Source organism: Chrysochloris asiatica, unplaced genomic scaffold, assembly GCF_000296735.1.
Source record: "Chrysochloris asiatica unplaced genomic scaffold, ChrAsi1.0 scaffold00008, whole genome shotgun sequence".
In the NCBI taxonomy this organism is placed as follows: domain Eukaryota; kingdom Metazoa; phylum Chordata; class Mammalia; order Afrosoricida; family Chrysochloridae; genus Chrysochloris; species Chrysochloris asiatica.
Window position 1 is genome coordinate 8,531,540 of NW_006408526.1, and position 20,820 is coordinate 8,552,359.

The 20,820-nt window shown below is 38.3% G+C and overlaps 1 protein-coding gene across 1 annotated transcript in view; it reads left to right on the forward strand.

Annotated features, from left to right (window-relative positions):
- Positions 1–20,820, forward strand: part of ARHGAP42 (Rho GTPase activating protein 42) — a 387,979-nt gene that overhangs the window by 350,602 nt on the left and 16,557 nt on the right. The window contains exons 13-21 of the mRNA XM_006833754.1: positions 2,223–2,285; positions 3,416–3,490; positions 4,643–4,727; positions 5,327–5,385; positions 8,516–8,621; positions 13,669–13,828; positions 15,181–15,325; positions 16,663–17,043; positions 17,424–17,580. Coding sequence (XP_006833817.1) covers positions 2,223–2,285; positions 3,416–3,490; positions 4,643–4,727; positions 5,327–5,385; positions 8,516–8,621; positions 13,669–13,828; positions 15,181–15,325; positions 16,663–17,043; positions 17,424–17,580 — 1,231 coding nt within the window. The remainder of the gene's footprint in view (positions 1–2,222; positions 2,286–3,415; positions 3,491–4,642; positions 4,728–5,326; positions 5,386–8,515; positions 8,622–13,668; positions 13,829–15,180; positions 15,326–16,662; positions 17,044–17,423; positions 17,581–20,820) is intronic.

Consider the following 20,820-nt stretch of genomic DNA (forward strand, 5'->3'; position numbering starts at 1 on the left):
CAAAGAACAAGGCACCAGGAATTGATGGAATAAAAAATGAAATCTTTCAAGAAAGTGAGACGGTCCAGGAGGAACTCACTCATCTCTGCCAAGAAATATGGAAGCAACTATCTGATTGACTGATTTTAAGAGATCCGTATTTGTGCCCATTCCAAAGACAGGTGACCCAATGGAATGCGGAAATCATCGGACAATTATCTTTGATATCCCATGTGAATAAAGTTTTACTAAAGGTTGTTGGGTAGAATTTTTAAATTAAAGGCTTTTCTTTTAAAATAAATAATCTTACTTGATTTGACCCCAAAACCTTAAGAGAATTAGAACAGATTTATAGGAAACCTAGTCAAAAACAATGAAAATACCTTCTCTAGAATAAGCAAGTTGTTCACTGGTAAGTCATCAAGGCAAGCAATCAGTTTCCCTCAGGACAAACCCATCTCTAAGACTGAAACTCAATGGGAACACATGAGCAGTCTTGTAAGCTTGTTGATTACCACATTGGTCTACTACTGAATGTAAGAGGAGGAAAGGCAGCAATGAAGAAATGGGCTGAGTTCAACCATGTTCCACAGACTTCTGTTGACCTGGAGATGAGAGAGAGAAGAGGAAGGACTGGTTGGTCCAAAGTGTGGTGAGACCTGGGGACACCTGAGCCCGTGGACAAGGACATAGTCACAGAGGGCTAGTGCTGAGAGTGAAGCATCCAGCTGATATTAAGTGAGAGTAGGTGCACAAGAACACCCAAACTTGTAGACAGTACCCATTTGCCCTAGCTTCAATAGCTTGATAAGCAGAACTCGACTAGAGGAAGATTAAAAAAAGAAGAAGAAAAAGAAAATTTTTAAGGAAATGAGGGTAAATTGCTATAATTTGATCAACTTGACCTATATTCATGGAGGTAGTAATTCTAAATATCAACAGAAAGGGAAGGAGTCTTCACATCATGTATCAATGCTATCCCCTCTGTATACAGGGTTGATAGAGAAGGGCAACTTAGATAGGGAAGGGCTACCTAAAATGTGGGGGCGATAAAGGCACGAAATGACTGGCTTATAAGCTTTCAAGAGAGAGTTTAGTTTAAGAATGTGTGAGGGAACATAGAGTCCCCACTGAATAGTTTTCATCTTGTTTAGATGGGTCTAGTTAAAAGAGATGGGGATAAGATTCTTATGATTCAATCGTGAGTAATTGCTATCATGACTAATTGTGACTGTCACAATTGTAAAGGTAGAAGTTTTGTAACAAAAACGAGGGAGTAGTTAATCTTACAGTCCAGAAACAAAGGGCCCTAGGACCATCAAGGGAGAAGAGCACAAGCGTAATGTGGGACCTTATCCAGAGAAGCAGCAACACCAGAGATGGAGGCAGAGATGGGGATATGGAGACAGGGAGCAGCTGAGGACTCTAGATTCATGGGAAGGGAGGGACTGAGAGCTGGTGGCCAGGAGGCAGACTTGCAGAATGTGCCCTTTGGTGATATAAATTATTATATATGCCTGAGTGTTAAAAAAAAAAAAGAGCTAAAATGAATAAAGAGAAATACTGTTAACTGATGGATGATACACACGGGGGGTGGGGGGATTATAAGAAAAACAAAAATCAGTGAAGACAAATGTTTCATAATTTATGATCTTTTGTGGACTCAATGAGCATGTTTTGAATTATTTTTAATATTATTACAAAATGCAATATAGAAAGAGCATGGGCCTTTATTTAATCAGGCAACCTGAGTTGAAATACTGATTCTAAAGCAGAGCAAAGCAAAGTATTTAGCAACCCAGTGAATCATTTTAAGATGTTAAAGTTTTCTTTCCACTCCATATGTTGTTTTGAAAATCCCACCCAAAAAAAATTGTGAAAGGCTTCCTAGTGTAATATTCAACACACAGTAAAAGTTCATTGTTATTAGATTTGCTTCTGTTATCTGGAATAGCAATTGTTGTTGAAGGATAATGCTAACTTTAGGAAAATGGTTGAGGTCTGTGTAACATGTGTACCTATTGTGACGGAACTGTGCTTCTGAGCAGAAGGATGTTATTACTTTGATGGATATAATCTTCCTCCTCCACTTATGTCCCCAAATAAAAAAATCAGAATCTAGCAAACATATTTGATGAATTAAGGCACTGCCACTGTTCTGTTAAGTGATGATACAACAGAGCCAACTGAAGGAGGAATGTAGGATCAGTATAAACACTTATGTGATTTTCTTTTATTTTCAGTGTACTTAAATGAAGCAGGGTTCAACTTTGTAAGAAAATGCATTCAAGCTGTGGAAACAAGAGGTTAGTGTTGTCTGGTATATCATGATTGTATTTCCAATTTCAGTGTTATACTCTAGACTTATAAAGTGAGCATATATTTAGCCAGAAATATAAGATTAATTTCAAGAATAATCAAAATTATAAAACCTACAACTGCCATCATTGTATAAATAAATAAATAACTATACTTTGAACTTTAATTTTCCAAAAATCATACTATATTTAGACTTCCTGATTTTTCATTATTTTTCCCTAAAAATCACCTCTTTGCTTATTAATAATAAATGTCTGCTATTTAATATTTAATTTCTTTTAAGTACCAGGGAGGTAAGTAAGATTTTTAAGGAATTTGTCCCTCTGCTTCCTTCTTTTCATATATCATTTCTTTAGTGACATCAGCCACTCCCACAATTCTTGCCTCTTCCCTTACTCTAGACACAACCTCTCTCTTGATGCCCATTCCAATGGCCTGTTAGATTCTTTTACTTCTAGAGAAACTGTCTGAAGGAAAACTTATATTTGATTTTGAGGTTCTACTCTTGTTGCTGCTTTTTTGAAATTTTGAGAAGGTAGGCAAGTTCCTTAAATTCTCTGATTATGTTTCTTCACCTTTATAATGAAGATATAAATGCCACAAGGTTGTTGTAAAGATTAAAGGAGACAATTTTGTTAAAGCATGCAGCCTAGTATATGAGCAATACTGGGTATTCATAAGGAAGTCATTTCTCATTGAGATTAAGAACCTGAATTTGGAGACTGACAGCTCTGGTGAGATCCAGCCAGGCTCACAAGCCCTGGGCAGAGGTTTAGCTCCTCAGAGAACCTGCTTCAGCATGTATGTCTCCATGACTCTGAAGAACTAGAAGGTGAAGAATAATGAGCATCATTCCTCATCTTTGATGCTTTTTTATATTCAAATAAATGAGCATAGGGAAGTGTACTTTGCTACTTTGAAGATCTTCAAAGTACAGGGTCTGATCTGAGGAATATATATCTTATGGGTGTTTCCTAGATAAGTTTGCTGAAGTCAGACTGCAAAATTGGATAAGAAGCTTTCAAATTCTGTGTGGGCACATGTCTGAGTTTTTAACATTCTGTGCTTGGAAAACTATGTCTCAAAGTCATTTTCTTGCGATTTCTCTTGCCATTAGGCATCACCATTTTAGGCCTCTACCGAATAGGAGGAGTGAACTCCAAAGTCCAGAAACTCATGAACACCACATTTTGTAAGTTTTGAATGAATCTGGTTACTTCATTAATCTTACAGAGGATTCAAACGACACATTTTTTGGAAATATAGACCATTCTTTGTCCTTGAGTATTTCCTGGTAACATTTTAAATTGATGTTTATACTTGTATTCTATTTTAAATGTTTCTACTGGACTCATGGTGTGGTACTATAGGATCAGCACTAGACAGCGAACCACAAGATCAGCTGTGCAAACTCACTAGCTGCTCCACAGAAACCCTATACAGCATCTCTATGAGTCGGAATCAACTTGACAGCACTTAACAACACCATTGATGAACAAGGTGTGGTGCTGTTGAATAAGCACTGTACTACTTACCATAAAATTAGTGGTTCATACCCATCAGCCACTCCTCAGAAACCCTATACGGTGTCACTATGAGTCTGAATCAACTTGACAGCACTTTACAACTACATAGATGAACAAGTGGAATTTGATATGGACAGTTTTTTAAATGTCAGACTTTGTCTCAAATGCCCTTTGATTAGATTGTTGATATTGTTAAGTTGGTTCCAACTCATAGTGAATCATAGGGGGAGCAGAAAGCCTCATCTTTCTCCCAGAGAGTGGCTGTTGGCCTTGAACCTCTGACTTTGTGGTTCACCATTCAGTGCTAATCCTACAGAACCACAACACATCCAGAATTAGATAGAAGTCTGATACACTATAGTAAAATATGAATATGGATGCTGGAGTCATGTTCCATGGTTGGGAATCCCAGCTTGGCCATTGAAAAACTTTGTGATGTTGGATAATTTGCTCAACCTCATTGTACCTCAATCTCATGTATAAAATGGGGATAACAATAACACCTGTCTCATTAAAGTTCTGAGGTTTTGGGTGTATCAATTCATGTAAATGACTTAGAAGCTTACATGACATACTTTAAAAATCAGCCACAATTTGACTTGGTGGACTATCATTCCCAAGACCTCTTTGAGGTAGAGTGTCAGAGTAAGTTTTACACCAACCCACAGAAACAACAATCCTAAAGTTAGATCTATTAGTATCCTAAATGGTAAATGCCATCCTCTTTTAACACACACGGGTTTGCTTCCAGTTTTTTAATGACTTGAGTGATATTTGGGATTGCACATTTTAAACTTGTTTTTTGCTTTTCTTTCCAGCTCCAAAATCCCCTCCAGATATTGATATTGATATTGAGCTATGGGACAATAAGACAATCACAAGTGGACTGAAAAACTACCTCAGGTAAGAATGATTTAGCTCCAGTATTCCAGACGTGGGTTCTCACACACTTCCTTAAGCAGCAACCACATGACATCATGAGGTCTGTGGACACAATCTTCACTCTTTAGCTCAGTTCATCTACCTATTGTGAACTAGCACAAGGTGGTAACCTTTATGTTTAATGCTCTGGACTTTGAACGTTGTGTTTCCAACAGTAACCTGAAAAAAGCTCCAATATTTTATGAATACTGAATAATATCCTCTATTTCTCATTATTAACTTTGTACAGATTTTTCATGTATTTCCTTAAAATAGCAAGTTGAATTTTAAGCCGTTTTGTTGTTTATGTTTTCCACCCACAACTGAAAGGGGTTTAACTTTGTCATGTAATAGTTTTCACAAAGAGAAAATATTGTCTCTGAATCTTTCCTTTTTCATACAAGAAGTACTCATTGGCACTGTTGTCTTTAGGAACTTTAAGGTTTTAGGCCTACCTGGAGCATTCTAATGAGGACTTTATCGTACGATCTACTGTAATCACCCAGCTCTTACAAAGGCTGTGAGTGTTCAAGAAACAAGAAATATTGCCATTTTAAATCTGCTTCCTTCTGCTGTTCCAGGTGTCTCGCTGAACCACTGATGACTTACAAGTTGCACAAAGACTTCATTATTGCTGTTAGTAAGTACACTTGCGATGGAAGCACCATAATTGCTTTAGTTTTATGCTGCATGACTTAGACATACCGCTTTAAACCAGTTTGTTAAGATTTTCCTATATGCTGCTTAAAAAATGGTCATGGTAACCCCTAACAGTATAGTTTATCTAAATAGCACATAACCAATAGCAGAATGGTGTAAAATATCACATAATAAGACCATATAAGTATTTACTATCTTTGTGTAAATAGTATCAATCATGAAGGCCAGTGATTTATGACAGGCATCTTTTGTCTTACTGAATATGTATATTTGGTAAAGCAGTCTGTAAAAAAACCCACAATCTTTACAGCATTAGGGTGACTCTAGTGTGATTAGGAACAGTTCCAATGAATTGTTCTAATTGCATTTTACTTGTTGGCAAGTATCAGTTTCTTTCAATAGCAACTCTGTGATTAAACAGACAAGACTACATATAGATAAAAGCAGTCAAGTATGCTACCAGCATATAGATGTTCACACGCTGTGTTCCTAAGTCTGGAGAGAAGAGTCAGCTACGTATTTTCAGCAGATACAAGAGGCACTTTCATCACGTGACTGCTGTAATGTGTTATAAATAGATGAGTTTAATATCTTAAAAACTGGAATGGGAGAGGGGACAGAGAAGCTGTGATAAATACATAACAGAAGAAGTTAGAAATACAAACTCTAAAACATTGAGACTGAAGTGCCAGACCATCATTTGATACCATCATACCAACTTAGAACAATTAGGAGTTGGCATTTCATTGTTAAGATGTATGAGGTATGACTATGACAAGAGTATTGTCCATAATCCATAAATTATTAGTTTGGAGTCCTAGTGTGGTGCTGTAAGATAAACACTCAACAATAATAAGGTTGATTTGAACTGTAAGATCAGAAGTTCAAACTCACCAGCCACTCCTCAGAAACCCTCTACAGGGTCACTATGAGTCGAAACCAACTCAATGGCATTGAACATGAACAACATATTAGTTTATTGGCACACATTGTAATGCCACAGGAAATGTCTGCTGATAAGTGTCACATAAAGTTAGATGACCTTGGGTTACATGACTAACCACATGGTCTTGTAAACATCTAACTACTCATCTTCCTACTTAAGGTTCTCTACTACACATTCTGTTCAAAGAAATTTATCTTTGTAAAGTGGACAGGACTGCAAGAAATAGATCATATGCCCTCTAATTTTGTCTACTAGGAAATCTAGACCCAGAATGGGCAAGTGACTTGTCTAAATCAAACCCAACTCAGTTCTGACTGCTAATGACCCTGAAGGACAAAACAGAACTGCTCTCTAGGGTTTCCAAGAGTCTGTGTCTTTACAGGAGCCAGCAGACTCATCTTTCTACCCAGGAGAGTCTGGGGGCTTTGAATAGCTGACCTTAAGGTTAGCAGCCAAACACTTCACCCATTACAAATTATTACAAGAGCCCTTGACTTGTCTTTAAAAGAAAAAACAACCCACCTCCATCAAGTCATTGCTAACTCCTAGCAACACTATACGGGCTTTCTGAGACTGTCTTTACAGCCTCATCTTTCTCTCAAGGAGCAGCTGGTAGGTTTGAACCAGCTAGCAGCTCAATCCCTAACTCACAGCACTACCAGGGATCCTTTGATTTGTCTAAAGACAGAAGTAAATTCATGGTGATACCAAGACTATAAATCAGACTTTTGGACTATTAATCCAGAACTCTTAAAGAAAAAAAAAAAATTCTTTTTAATGGCATTTGAGCCGATTAGTTATAATGAGTCAGTTAACTGGGGGTTTTGATATTCTGTAGTCACCAGTTTTTTCTCCATTTACGTCTGTGTCTATGGTTATCATATTATTCATTACCATGATATTTAAAATGATCCTATCTCACATTAACAATTTCCAATTTTTTGTCTGGATCGAAGACCTACTTTTGAAATGCAAATTAACTAAGGTTTATTTTAGAAGGAGTAGCTCTGGTAGCATAGTGGTTACGAATCAGGCTGCGAACCTTAAGGTCAGCGGTTCGAAGCTACCAGCCGCTCCGCAGGAGAAAGATGAGGCTTTCTACTCCTGTAAAGATTTACACCCTCGGAAACCCTGTACAGGGTCGCTATGGGTCGGAACCGACTCGACGGCACTCAACAACAACAACAATAAATCCATCTCAGTAGAAATGAGAAGTTATTGAAAGGTAGGTAGGTAGGTATCTAGAGAAAGAAAAAGGAAGAAAAGAAAAAAGAAAGAGGCAATTTTTTTAAAGATTAAAAGAGGTGTCTAATAGCATTTCTTGGCAGGGAATGGGTCAGACTTTCTAAGAGCTCTGACCACGAATTGTCACATTGGGATGAAGTTTCTCTCTTTGTTCATTTTTGAGGGCCTCTCATCTCTAATCTTTTCTGTGTATATGCCTTATTTTTGGCTTTCTTTTCAGTCATGTATTCTTATCTTTGGGCACATTTGATTATGCCAACCCTGGATATACATGATGCGCCTTTTCAGTATCCAGAAGACTGTTCAGAGTTTTTATTTCTCCATTTTCAATCCTGGGTGAATTTGTGTTTGGCCTAATCTGAGTCAGCGTCTCATCGCTAAATATGGGGTTAAAATCTGCTGAGCCCTCTCTATCTTTGAATCTGTTAAATAAGGAGATGCTTCCTGTTTCATGGGGTCACTAGGAGATTTCAGTAAGGCAATGCACATTATGTGCCTGGCACTAGACACTCAATGACAATTGCTGCAGTCACTCACATTTCTAAAGATTTGATTGTGCACTCAACAAGCTGGTAATGAGTTGCTTCTATGTTCAGAATGCAGGTCTGGAGTAATCATGAACAAATTACTCAAGGTCTTGTTAAATGCCGTTGAGTTGGTTCCAATACATAGCGACCCTGTATAGGATTTCTGAGAAGCAGCTGTTGGGTTTGAACCACTGACCTTGTGTTTAGCAGTCCATTGCTTATCCTGTAGCACAGCACCAGGACTCAAGCTTTAGGAAATGATAATGACAACACCGATGGCATGAAACAGTGCTCACCAGGCACTGTTTGGGCATGGACCTAGAATTTAGATTACTAATGTTTACACAACACATAAATGATGCTAGCTTTTGTAACCTTTTTTTATATTACAGAATCTGATGACCAAAATTATAGAGTGGAAGCTGTACATGCATTGGTGCACAAATTACCTGAAAAAAACCGAGAGATGCTGGACATCTTAATAAAGCACCTGGTCAAGTAATTCTCTAATTTGTTTTACAAAACATTTTTGAAACTTGCTTTGTAGCTTACCATATGATCTATTCTGGAGAATGTTTCATGTGTACTGGAAAAGAATATATATTGTGCTGCTGTTGGAGAGAGTGCTCAGTATATGTTTATGAGGTCAAGTTGGCTGATTGTGTTTAGATTTTTTTCAGTTTCTTTCTAATTTTCTGTCCTTCATTGAAAGTGGTATGTCTCCTGTTAACTGTTGAGTTGTCTATTTTTCCCTTCAGTTCTGTTAGAGTTTGATGTATTTTGAGGCTCTTTCATTGGATGTACTGGTGTGGCACTGTGGGCTAATGCGTCAGACTGCAAAGTCATTTGAACTGCAAGGTCGGAGGTTCAAACTCACCAGGTGCTCCTTGGAAACCCTATACAGGGTTGCTATGGGTTGGAATTGACTCAACAGCACTTAACAACAACAACAGCACCTTCCTTGTCTCTTATATTGGTTTTGTTTTATAATCTATTTTATCAGAAATTAATTTGCCACTCCTGGTTTTCTATTGCCATTAGCTTGTCCCCCCACCCCTACCCCATCCTTTGATTTTTAGTCTGTTTTTATCTTTGTGTCTAAGATATGTCTCTTTTAGACAACATATTGATGGATCCTGTTTCTTATCCATTTTTCTATTTTCTTTCTCTGACTGATGCATTTAATCCATATCTATCTAGTGTAATTTTCAATAGGCATGAATGTATTGCTTTGTTATTCTCTAGTTTATATTGTTTATTTTACCACGTTGTTCATCTGTTAAGATTAAGCTTGCTCATGTCTTTTCAAAATGTATTTTGATGCTGTAACCTTGCTGTTATAATTAAGAGTTCATTGAATGTGCTTTAAAAATGATGTGGTGTAATGCATTTTAAAAATATAGCTGTATATATGTGTATTTGTCCATATTTGTCTATTGATATCCGTGGTAGTTTTGAAATTTAAATGTCAACTGTACCAAGGAACTCATAGTATTTTCCAAATTCTTGTAGGTGCATTGTAAGCCGTAAGTTTAGAGACCAGTGCTTTATGCTTTTAGGGTCATCAGAATCCCCCAGGTCAAACTAGCCCCTCCAACTGTACTTCTTCCTCTGGAGTCACAATTTCTTCTGGTGTCGGAAGTTTTTTCTCACTCTTCTGCTTTGTCTCCTCATGGAAAGGTAACTAGAGAGAGACACAGACAAGACGGAAGGTTGGTCTCTCATTTGTTTTTCAATCTGTTTCTAAATTGAGAGATTGAGAGAGACATAAACATGCAAAGGTACACATACAAGCACTTAATCCAAAAGCTGGTTTGCCATGTTGCTGGAAACAGAAGTCCAAGTTCAGATTTTAAACTTGAGTTTCCTTATAGCCACACTTACTGTTAAGGACATTTTTCATTTTAATGATTCTTATGATTCACAGTCAAATGAGACTAATACTTTTTTTGCTACAAGTATTAACCCAGTTTGTATTAAATTATGTCATGCACTTTTGAAATAGTGCTACATAAACATAATAGTAAATTTCATCTTACTTGCAAATTTTGAAATAATACGAACCCATCCCCCACTTAAATTAAATGGAAACCCATTAGGAATAGCATCATTTAAAATCCATTGTTAATTATTGCTCCATGGCACCAACTTTTTAGCTAATGATCAAAGATTCACACACCTTGGTCTGGATTTGTCTTGAATTAAAATTTTTTTAATTGTGTGAGATCTTTATGACATTTAACAACACCATATTTATTGGGTATTATCTTGCTGATCTTCAAGTTAATTTTCGAGTGAAGCCTCTTTAAATGGCTTTTTATACCTTTTTTTAAAAGGTATATAAAAGATCTATAGTAGCGTAGTGGTTACGAGTCAGGCTCCTAGCCTCAGGGTCAGCAGTTCAAAACTACCAGCTGTTCCATGGGAGAACGATGAGGCTTTTTGCTCCCGTAAAGATTTATAGCCCCGGAAACCCTATACAGGGTTGCTATAAGTCGGAACTGATTCTACAGCACATAATCACAACCACCAGCAAACATTATATAAAATGTCTTTGCTAAAGCTTCCAGAATGTTCGATGAAGACAAGCTGTAATGAGAATGTGTGGAGAGCTATCAGCGCAGAGTATCTGTCCACTAAAGAAGGCTTGAAATGCTTTTGCCCATCCTCTACTAATCTTGGCCCCTTCCTTGAACCTTCAAATAGTCGAGCCCCAGTGATGGAGCAATGACTATGAAGTATCATTTCTTTAAAAAATATTTTTTTTCTAATCACTTTTGGGGGGAACTTGTCTATACATTAGTTTGGGATACCCTTATTGATGCGTAGAAATATACATAATCTTGTGTTGTGCTCTTTCCTAAAATTGTATGTTCTAACAATTTGATTCTACTTATCATGTGATTCTGCTGGGACTGTGTAAAAAGCAATGGTTAAAGCTAGAAGGGTGGTCAAAAGGACAGGGTTTTCTCTTACAAATTCCTGGATTAAATGAGTTAAGTCAGTGAAAGAATCTTGGTAGGTGCTAGGATTACTTTGCTCAGGGGGAGTATAGTAAAAACTTTTCCTTTTCAATCCAGCCGGGATGCGGCTACACCTCTTTATCTTCTGTGTTGCTTAGCACTGTTGCCAAGTGCTTAGCAGTAGGCAAGTACTCAAGGAAATGTTGGATGAGTCAATGGATAGATGAATGGAAGATTGTGTTGAAAGTAATCTATCTGAAGACTTGAGGAAACTCCCTTGACTTGTTCCTGTCAGATCTGAGTTGAAGCAGAAACCCTGTCCCTAATTTGTTGTACCTCAAGCTTCTAGCTTTTTATCTGTAAAATAGGAGTAACTGACCTACTGAAAAGACTAACTACAATACTACTATGAAAACGCCCGATAGTAGGTACTCAATGTGTTTTTGGCAAATGTGAATAAATATTCAACCAGTCTTTTCAACCATCTGTTCTAAATGAAGTTGTTGTTGTTGTTCAGTACCGTGGAGTCAGTTCCAACTCATAGTGACCCTGCACAGGGTTTCCAAGACTTTAAATCTTTACGGGAGCAGAACACCTCATGTTTCTCCTGCAGAGCCACTGGTAGTTTCGAACTGCTCACCATGAGGTTGGCAGCCTGGCTCGTAACCACTATGCTACCAGAGGTCCTTCTAATAGCTGTACCCCCCAAAAAAAAAAAATCCCACTACCATCAAGTTGATTGTGACTCAGCCTCAAAAGCCCTATATAGCGTTCCCAAGACCGTAAATATTTACAGGAGTAGACAGCTTCATCTTTCCCCTGCAGAGTATCTGGTGGGTTTAAACTGCGAGCCTTGTGGGGAGCTGTCCAGTGTTTATATTCTACAGATCACCAGGCCTCCCTAATAGAAGTATAGCACAATGGCCTCCCTAATAGAAGTATAGCACAATGTACTCAATAGAATGCATAAATCATCGAATGATATCATTACTAACCACATGAAAGTAAAATTTTGCTTAAGATAACTCAAAAATGGCTGCAACAGTATATTGACAGTGAACTGCCAGAGGTTCAAGTCAGATTCAGAAAAAGATGTGAAATGAGGGATATCATTGCTGACATCAGATGGATCTTAGGCTGAAAGCAGAGAATGCCAGAAAAATGTTTATCTGTGCTTTATTGATCGTGCAAAGGCTTTCCATTGTGTGAATCATGACAAGCTGTGGACAACATTGTGAACAATGGGTATTACAGAACACTTAATTGTGCTCATAAGGAACCTGTACATAGACCAATAGGCAATCATTCAAACAGAAAAGGGGGACACTGAATGGTTTAAAATCAGGAAAGATGTGTATCAGGGTTTTATTCTTTCATCATACTTATTCAATCTGTATGTTCAGCAAATCATCTCAGAAGATATATTATATGAAGAAGAGCTTTGCATCAGGATTGGAAGAAGACTTATTAACAACCTGCTATATGCAGCTGATACAACCTTGCTTGCTGAAAGCAGAGAAGATTTAAAATATTTACTGGTGAAGATCAAAGACCGCAGACTCAGAATGGGTTGCACCTCAATGTAAAGAAAACAAAAATCCTCACCACTGGACCAATAAATAACATCCTGTAAATGGAGAAAAGATTGAAGTCGTCAAAAACTTCATTTTGCTTAGATCCACTATCAACCCTCATGGAAGCAGTAGTCAAGAAATCAAACAACATATTGCATTAGGCAAATTTGCTGCCCAAGACCTCTTAAAAGGTGTTCAAGAGCAAAGATGTTGGTTTCAGGACTAGGACTAAGATATGCCTGACCCAAGCCATGGCATTTCAATCACCTCATATGCATGTGAAAATTGGACAACGAGTAAGGAAGACCCATAGAAGAACTGATGCATTTGAGTTATGGTGTTGGAAGAGAATATTAAAAGTACCTTGGATTTCAAGAAGAACTAGCAAATCTGTGTTGGAAGAAATACAGCCAGATTGCTCCTTATAAACAAGAATGATGAAACTTCATCGCTCATACTTCGGACATATTGTCAGGAGAGACCAGTCCCTGGAGAAGGACATCATGCTTGGTCAAGAGGAGAGTTGTAGAAAAAGAGGAAGACCTCCAACGAGATGGATTGACACAGTGGCAGCAGCAATGGACTCAAGCGTAACAGAGATTGTAAGGCTGGTGAAGGGCTGGACAGTGTTTAGTTCTGTTGTGCATAGTGTCACAATGAGTTGGAACCAACTCGACAGCACCTAACAATAACCATAGAAAATGCCAGATAGTTGGTAATCTATCTAGGGTAATTGTCCTCGATTTAGGAAATCAAGAACATTTACTCCAATATATTGAATTTTGGCATATGTTTTACTTAGATTATTTTTAACTGTTTCCATATTTTTAGGCCATATCTGCTAATGCCAAATGGCATGGGGAGTGGTAACTCAAATTGACACTTATGGAAAAATTAGCCTCTACTGGCATACTTTACATTTTCTTAATGTCACAGATTTGGTAGATGACAGTATTTATACTTGTTACATGTTAAAGTTAAGACACTATTTTTGCTGCTTACTTGCAGAGTATCACTACATAGTCAACAAAATCTAATGACTGTCTCAAACCTTGGTGTCATATTTGGCCCAACTCTAATGAGAGCACAAGAAGAAACTGTGGCTGCCATGATGAATATTAAGTTTCAGAATATAGTGGTTGAAATCCTGATTGAACACTATGAAAAGGTAGGCTGACTTTTCATAGAGCAGTGCCCAATTTTATATCTTACTTTTAAAGTGGAGGTTTGCATTTGTATCATCTACATGTATGAGCTATTACATTGTGATTGGAAATTTCTATTGAAGTTAGTCTTATATAAGTTAGTTCTATGTGAGAATTTTGATTTTGTTTTTACTGGTTTTGTTTTTAAGTGTGTTTTTTGTTTTGTTTTAAAATCCTCCAGGTAGAGGATTTCCTTTTCTTGGACATCATTTATGTTTTAAAGAGTTTTTCTTTGGTAATTTATATAGTCAATTTACTATTTGCATTCGCAGAAGACTTTCAAATCATTTTAATCTTCTCTTTTTATGCTTCAGGAGTTGGCTTCTGAATTATGTAGTAGAAGTGATATTGTCAATAAAAGAAAAGAAAAAAATGACAGTGAGTGGAGTGTTGAGGTCTTCTCCATATCTATTCCCTAAGGAAAGTTTCTTTCAACGAGTAAGAATAGGAAGTAACTATTGCGAACCACAAGGACATCAGTTAGAAACTACCAGCTGTTTTGCGGGAGAAAGATGAGGCTTTCTGCTCCCGTAAAGATTTATAGCCTTGGAAACCCTGTACAGCGTTGCTATGAGTCAGAACCAACTCCACAGCACATAACAACAACAAATAGACTTGGAAAATTGTGCAAGTCAGGTTGACTGGAGCATTAAGCAAATGAGGCCATTTAGGATCTGACCATTTGTAATCTATTCATGATTGACCTAGTCCTTTTGAGTGATGGGTCTTTTCATTTCTTCCCTGGGTTTATTCTCTGTGCCTGCAGAAGAATGTTCTTAGTGCCTGTTGAAGGTCATAATCTCTCGCAACCCGAGGCACAAAGAACAGCTGCCTATTGTAGCTATGCTTAGATGTCTACTAACAGCTCACCGCCATCTTTGACAGCTCAGAGCCATCAGCATAATAGCACCTTCTTGGGGAAGTGATACAGGATGAGACTCTTCCCTTAAGGTTATGGTCCTCAGTGCATGAAGGGGCAAAGAGAGCATTACAATAAAAAGAACCTAATGCATTTTGACTTGCACATCTGTTGCCTTACAATTATTCAGAAATACTTTGAATTTCACTGTTGAGGGGTGGTGTCAGAGAATTAAAAAGGGGGGAGGGGAACCCAGAGAAGAAATATTGCTGACTATTAATGGAAAATAAAATTATAATTGCTCTAAGATATTTATTTTTCTATGTCAAGTATCTCTTGGTGTGCAGCAGAGCAAGTTGCATCTAGTTAGATTATTCAATAACCTAAAAGGTTTATTTTAAGATGATGCTGGCAATTTCCCCTTTTCTTGACCTTGTTCATTTTTCTTCTGTGTAGATTTTCCATTCTGCCCCAGACCCAAGCATTCCTCTTCCTCAACCCCAGTCACGATCTGGGTCCCGGAGGACACGTGCAATCTGCCTCTCTACAGGTTCTCGGAAACCCAGAGGGAGGTATACTCCATGCTTGGCTGAACCAGACAGTAAGTATGCCTGATCTTAGACAGATGCTTTCTTCATTCTTTCATTCAATCTTGCCTCACTTTATTGGTAATTAGGTAGAAATAGAAGATGTTCTCAATGATCTTCTCTTCCCAACCATCCCTTCCCCATTTATTTTTTTATTTTTTATTTTTGTCAGGATACTTGCAAGGTTCCTTGGGCAAGCAAATTCATTATTGCTACAGAGGAAAAGGATGGTTTTCTCAATGCACTTTTTTTCTGCAGCTGTGATTAAGTACACCGGGTACTAATTTGTAGTAGGTTTTGTCCTGTTGTGGAAGTAGTAGAGAAGAAAGCAAGAGAAAGTCTAGCTGAAGCAGTTATTTTCTTCTGTCCTTTCACATTATGTTCTTAAACCATCATCTCTTGGGTATCAGAGGAAAGAAATAAAAAGCAAAGTTATGCCACATATTATCACTAAGGCAGCCCCAAGGTACTGTGGGTAGTAACCTGAGTCCATGACATGTAATAAACTGTGGCCATTCTCATTTTAAGTCCCTCAAGTCCCCAACTTTCTCTCCCCCACAGTCAATATGTAATAAAAACAATACATACTTTTTTAAGTGAGATATATTTTACAGTATACTTTATTATTACAGATTCTTTTCTTTTTTCTTATACTTTTTTCAAGAACATTAAAAAAATAAATTCAGTTATTTAGTGAGCTTCTTACTTGCTATATTTTCAGGGAAACAAGGGAAAAAGTGCTCTCTTTGAAAACTGTGAGCAGCTTCTAATATGTTACTGCCATTTAATGGTACCTTTGAATAAAGGGAATTCATGTGCATTGTAATTTAGAATCAGTGAAGATCAGAAAAATAAAAGAAGGCAGAAATATGTCTTTAATATCTCTCCTACTGTTGATTTTTCTTTTGGTGAAAATATATATAGATATACAGCATTTCAGCAATGTCTTCATTTACAACTTGGTGATACTGGTTACACTTTTCAAGTTGTATATCTGTTCACACCATCCTTCTCTAAATTGTTTTGCTCTTACTTTTCTGTCTTGTTTCAGAAGCAAATATCGGTCAGAATTCATGTCAATCCACGAATGCTTCAAGAAGTCAAGTTATTGCAAAAGGGCAGAGCAGATCTAAAAATCTTTCTAGATTATTCCATTTACCATATCCTAATACGTATTTTAAAGCCTTTCTCCAGTACTGAGGACAGTTCGTTCTCCATACCAAATAAGACCTGTCACATCACTAAGTCAGGTGGCCGCCGAGGAACATGTTGGAAATCACTTTAGGGAGTGGCTGTTCTCAACAGACAGCAACTGTTGGCTTTTCTCTCTCCCTGTCCTGCTCCTCCTTAGGTGACTCTTACAGCAGCAGCCCTGACAGTACACCTATGGGCAGCATCGAATCCCTCTCCTCGCACTCATCTGAACAAAACAGCACTCCGAAATCTGCAGCCTGCCAGCCCAGGGAGAAATCTGGTGGGATTCCCTGGATTGCGTCCCCATCACCTGCCAACGGACAGAAAAGCCTTGGTCTCTGGACTACTAGTCCTGAATCAAGTTCTAGAGAAGACGCAACCAAAACGGATGCTGAATCAGATTGCCAGAGTGTAGCCTCAATCACTAGCCCAGGGGATGTGTCCCCACCAATAGACCTGGTCAAGAAAGGGCCTTATGGACTGTCAGGACTGAAAAGATCCTCAGCTTCATCCCTGAGATCCATCCCTGCAGCTGAAGGTAAGCCAACATGAAGCTTATGCAAGACGTATTGTCTTGGTGTCACTGGCTTGATTTTTCAGCATGACTAAGCAGGAAAAAAAGTTAAATGGTGAAGGAACTATCGATGCTTATCTGCTTTGTTCCTGAGCTTGTATTTCTAAAACTCCTGTGCGCTATGACTTTTTACCTGGATCGCTCCATCTCTGTTAGGTGATGTCTTTGTAATTACTGTAGATTGTGATCTCCCTGAGTGATGGGCTGCTATGTTCAAAGAACATTCTGTACCTTCCATTTGGGCTCAGAGAAAAATGCTTCCCTTTTGTTATGCACATGTACTATGTTATTGCCTTTATTTTGTCTAATAGCACTTTGCCTGTTTTCTTGGGCTTTCTTTTTAGGAAACAAGAGCTACAGTGGATCCATTCAAAGCTTAACTTCCATAAGTTCCAAAGAGATACCCAAAACCCCACCAAACCCAGACCTGCCTCCAAAAATGTGCAGGAGGTTAAGGTTAGACACCACTTCAAGCAATGGCTATCAGCGACCTGGCTCAGTGTAAGTGAGAAAGTATTTGGAATTGCTGTGCTCCCGGTTATAAGCAGGTGAGCTGTGCTCACAGGAGCCATTGGCAGCCCCTGCGTGTCTCATTGGTAGATACCATTTTTGTAGGACCTTGTCCCTACCTAAAAATGATGTGGAAATTTGAGTAGGTTTAGGATGTGTTAACAGTTTCATGCAAGTACTTTCCTTAGAAGAAACAGCTGTGACTTAATTTGTTGTTATTGTTAAGTGCTGTCAAGTTAGTTCTGATCCATAGTAACTTGTATAGGGTTTCGAGGTGAGTTTGAACCACTGACGTTGCAGTTCAAACGACCTTGCAGTCCAGTGCATTAATCAACAGCTCCACACTAGGACTCCATGGCTTAATTTTTTTTTTTTTAAACAATCTTTTATTCTTCCATTGAAGAAAGAGGTAGTAAGGTCCAATTATATATCAGGCACTGAACTGGGAACTGGGTTGATTTGAGCCCTGTACTTCAAGAATCTGTTACTAGAATCATTAAATAAGTAGTTGTAAGTGAACTAAGAGTCCAGAAAGGACAAAAACTAAACCTATTTCCCTCCATTCAATTCGGACTCATAGTGACCCTTTAGGAGAGACTACAACTGCCCTACATGTAGGGTTTCCAAGGTTGTAATCTTTACAGACACAGACAGCCAGAGCTTTCTCCCATGGGATGGCTGGTGAGTTTGAACTACTGCCCTTTTGTTTAGAAGCAAACACTTAACCACTGTACCACCAGGATGTGTTAGAGGAAAGATTGTTATTGTTGTTGTAACGTGCTGTTGACTCAGTTCTGACTCATACCGAGCCTGTATAGGGTTTCCAAGTAGCAGCTGGTAAGACTGAACCACTGAACTTGAGGTTCAAACCAACCTTACAGACAGACATATTAACACACAGTGTCCATGGCTTAATTTAAGGACTCAATATTGTTTTTGTTGTGAGCCACCAAGTCAGTTCCAATACATAGGGATATCCTGTATTGGGTTGCCAAGAGTAACTGTTGGGTTTGAACTGCCAACCTTGCGATTTCCAGTCTAGTGCTTGAACTATAGCACAACATCCACCAGGTCTCAAGGACATGATGTTGTTGTTGTTGTTATGTGCCATGGAGTTGATTCTGACCCATAGCGACCCTGTACCAGGTTTCTGAGGCTGTTCATCTTTATGGGAACAGAAAGCCTCATCTTTCTCCCGTGGAACAGCTGGTAGTTTCGAACTGCTGACCCTGAGGTTAGCAGCCTGATTTGTAACCACTACGCTACCAGAGCTCCTTCAAGGACATGATGGTGTTGTTGTTGTTAAGTGCCGTCGAGTTGAGTCAGACCCTTAGCAACCCTGTTTAGGGTTTCCAAGGAACAGCTAGTTAGCTTGAACCACCAATGTTGCAGTTCAAATGACTTTGCAGTCTGATGCATTAGCCCACAGTGCCACACAAGGACATGATACTAATGTATTAATGAGTGGCTATAGATTTAGAAACTAGGAGCCTTCCTATAAAAGCTGAATATCTACCTCTCAGGGAAAGAGACCACCGTGCAGTGCAGCTAGGTCCAGATCCCAGCTCTCTTCTCATTACCCAGCCTAGCCAGGCACAGTTGTTAAATATATAACCACTCTCTAGCGTGTGTGAGTTGACTTTCTCTCCTCCCGATCTTTTGTCACCTTACCTGAATACTAACTGAATTAGGGCAAGAAAATTGAAAATTACGTTGGTGATAAAAATGCCAGGAAAGTTGTGTTGAGGAATTTTTTCCCATCTTGGCAATGCAATTGTTCATTCTTTGAGGGTAGACATAGCACAGAATTCTTCAGGGACGAAAGATGGAAATACTCCCTTCAGAAGTGTGGAGACCTAGATGGAGAATATGTTGAAAAATAGCAGCTTCACATTTTGATATTTTTGCTTAATAAAGGTTTCTGTGATTTTGTAATAATACTTCCTGATTTACCCACCTGTACTCAGCTAGTAAGTGGCACACTTGTGTTTCTAAACGAAGGTACTCTAACTAGAATTCTGTGTCATTCTTCTTATCCACGGCCTTTTGAATATTGATATCCCGGCCATTTTGAGTATTCATTAAAAGTCCAGTAAGATTTTATTCAGCCTGTTTCCATAAGAACAGTGTCCTAAATTCATTCTTTAATCCTTTTCTCTGACAAGAGCTTTTTGGTTTCAAAGTATTCAACGTAGGCTGTCTTGGTCAGAAAGCAGAGTATTGTGATACAAACAAATATATTTGTATATCTGTCTGTTCCTCCATGTGTGTAGTTCTAGCCATTAAGAAAATTACATTTAATCCAATATATCAGAGCAGATGGAAGAATATAAACCCCACCATTTGGAAACGTGAAGTATTTGTGTTTTGTGATTTTACTAATAGTTCAAGTAGAATTAAAACAAGGATGTGTATGTTCATTGTTGTTGGTAGGTGCCATCCGGTTTTGACCCCATGTGATTCCTATAGTAGGGTTTCTTAAGGAAGTAATCTTTACAGTAGCAAATTATCAATTCTTTCTCACGTGGATTTCCTGGGTGAGTTCAAACCACAAATGAACCTTTAGGTTAGCAGCTGAGCACTTAACCATTGCACCCAAAGGCTCCTTATGTGTGCAGTGATGGTGTAAAAATGATCTTTAAGATTTTTCAAAGGGCTTGTCTTTCCCTGGGGAAAAAAGTTTGGCCATTAAAGAAAATGATACATTTTTTAAGGTCGAGGTTAAGGAATTTGGCATTCTCTTCTAGTAAACATAGAAATTGTTCTAATTAACTAGGGTTGTTGTTGTTCTTGTTATGTGCCGTGGAATCGGTTCCGACTCACAGCAACCCTGTACAGGGTTTCCGAGGCTGTAAATCTTTACGGGAGCAGAAAGCCTCATCTTTTTCCTGCGGAACAACTGGTAGTTTTGAACTGCTGACCATGAGATTAGCAGCCTGATTCGTAATCACTACGCTACCAGAGCTCAGCTAATTAACTAGGGTACCTTGGCATTAATTGTGTACTCTGTTCCCTATAACGTCACCTCTTCTGATAGTACATGCCTTTTTTTTTTCCCTCCATGATTTTAAACGAGATTTGGATTAATGAACTTATTTATTGGCCATATTTTCATCGTTCTTCCTTGTTATTTTAGAAGAACTGTGTTCAACTATAAAAGTGCATGGCATAATTTTCTTCTTCACTCTAGCTATGAGCTTGAAGGCAAATCTTCTTTGTCACTTTGTGTTT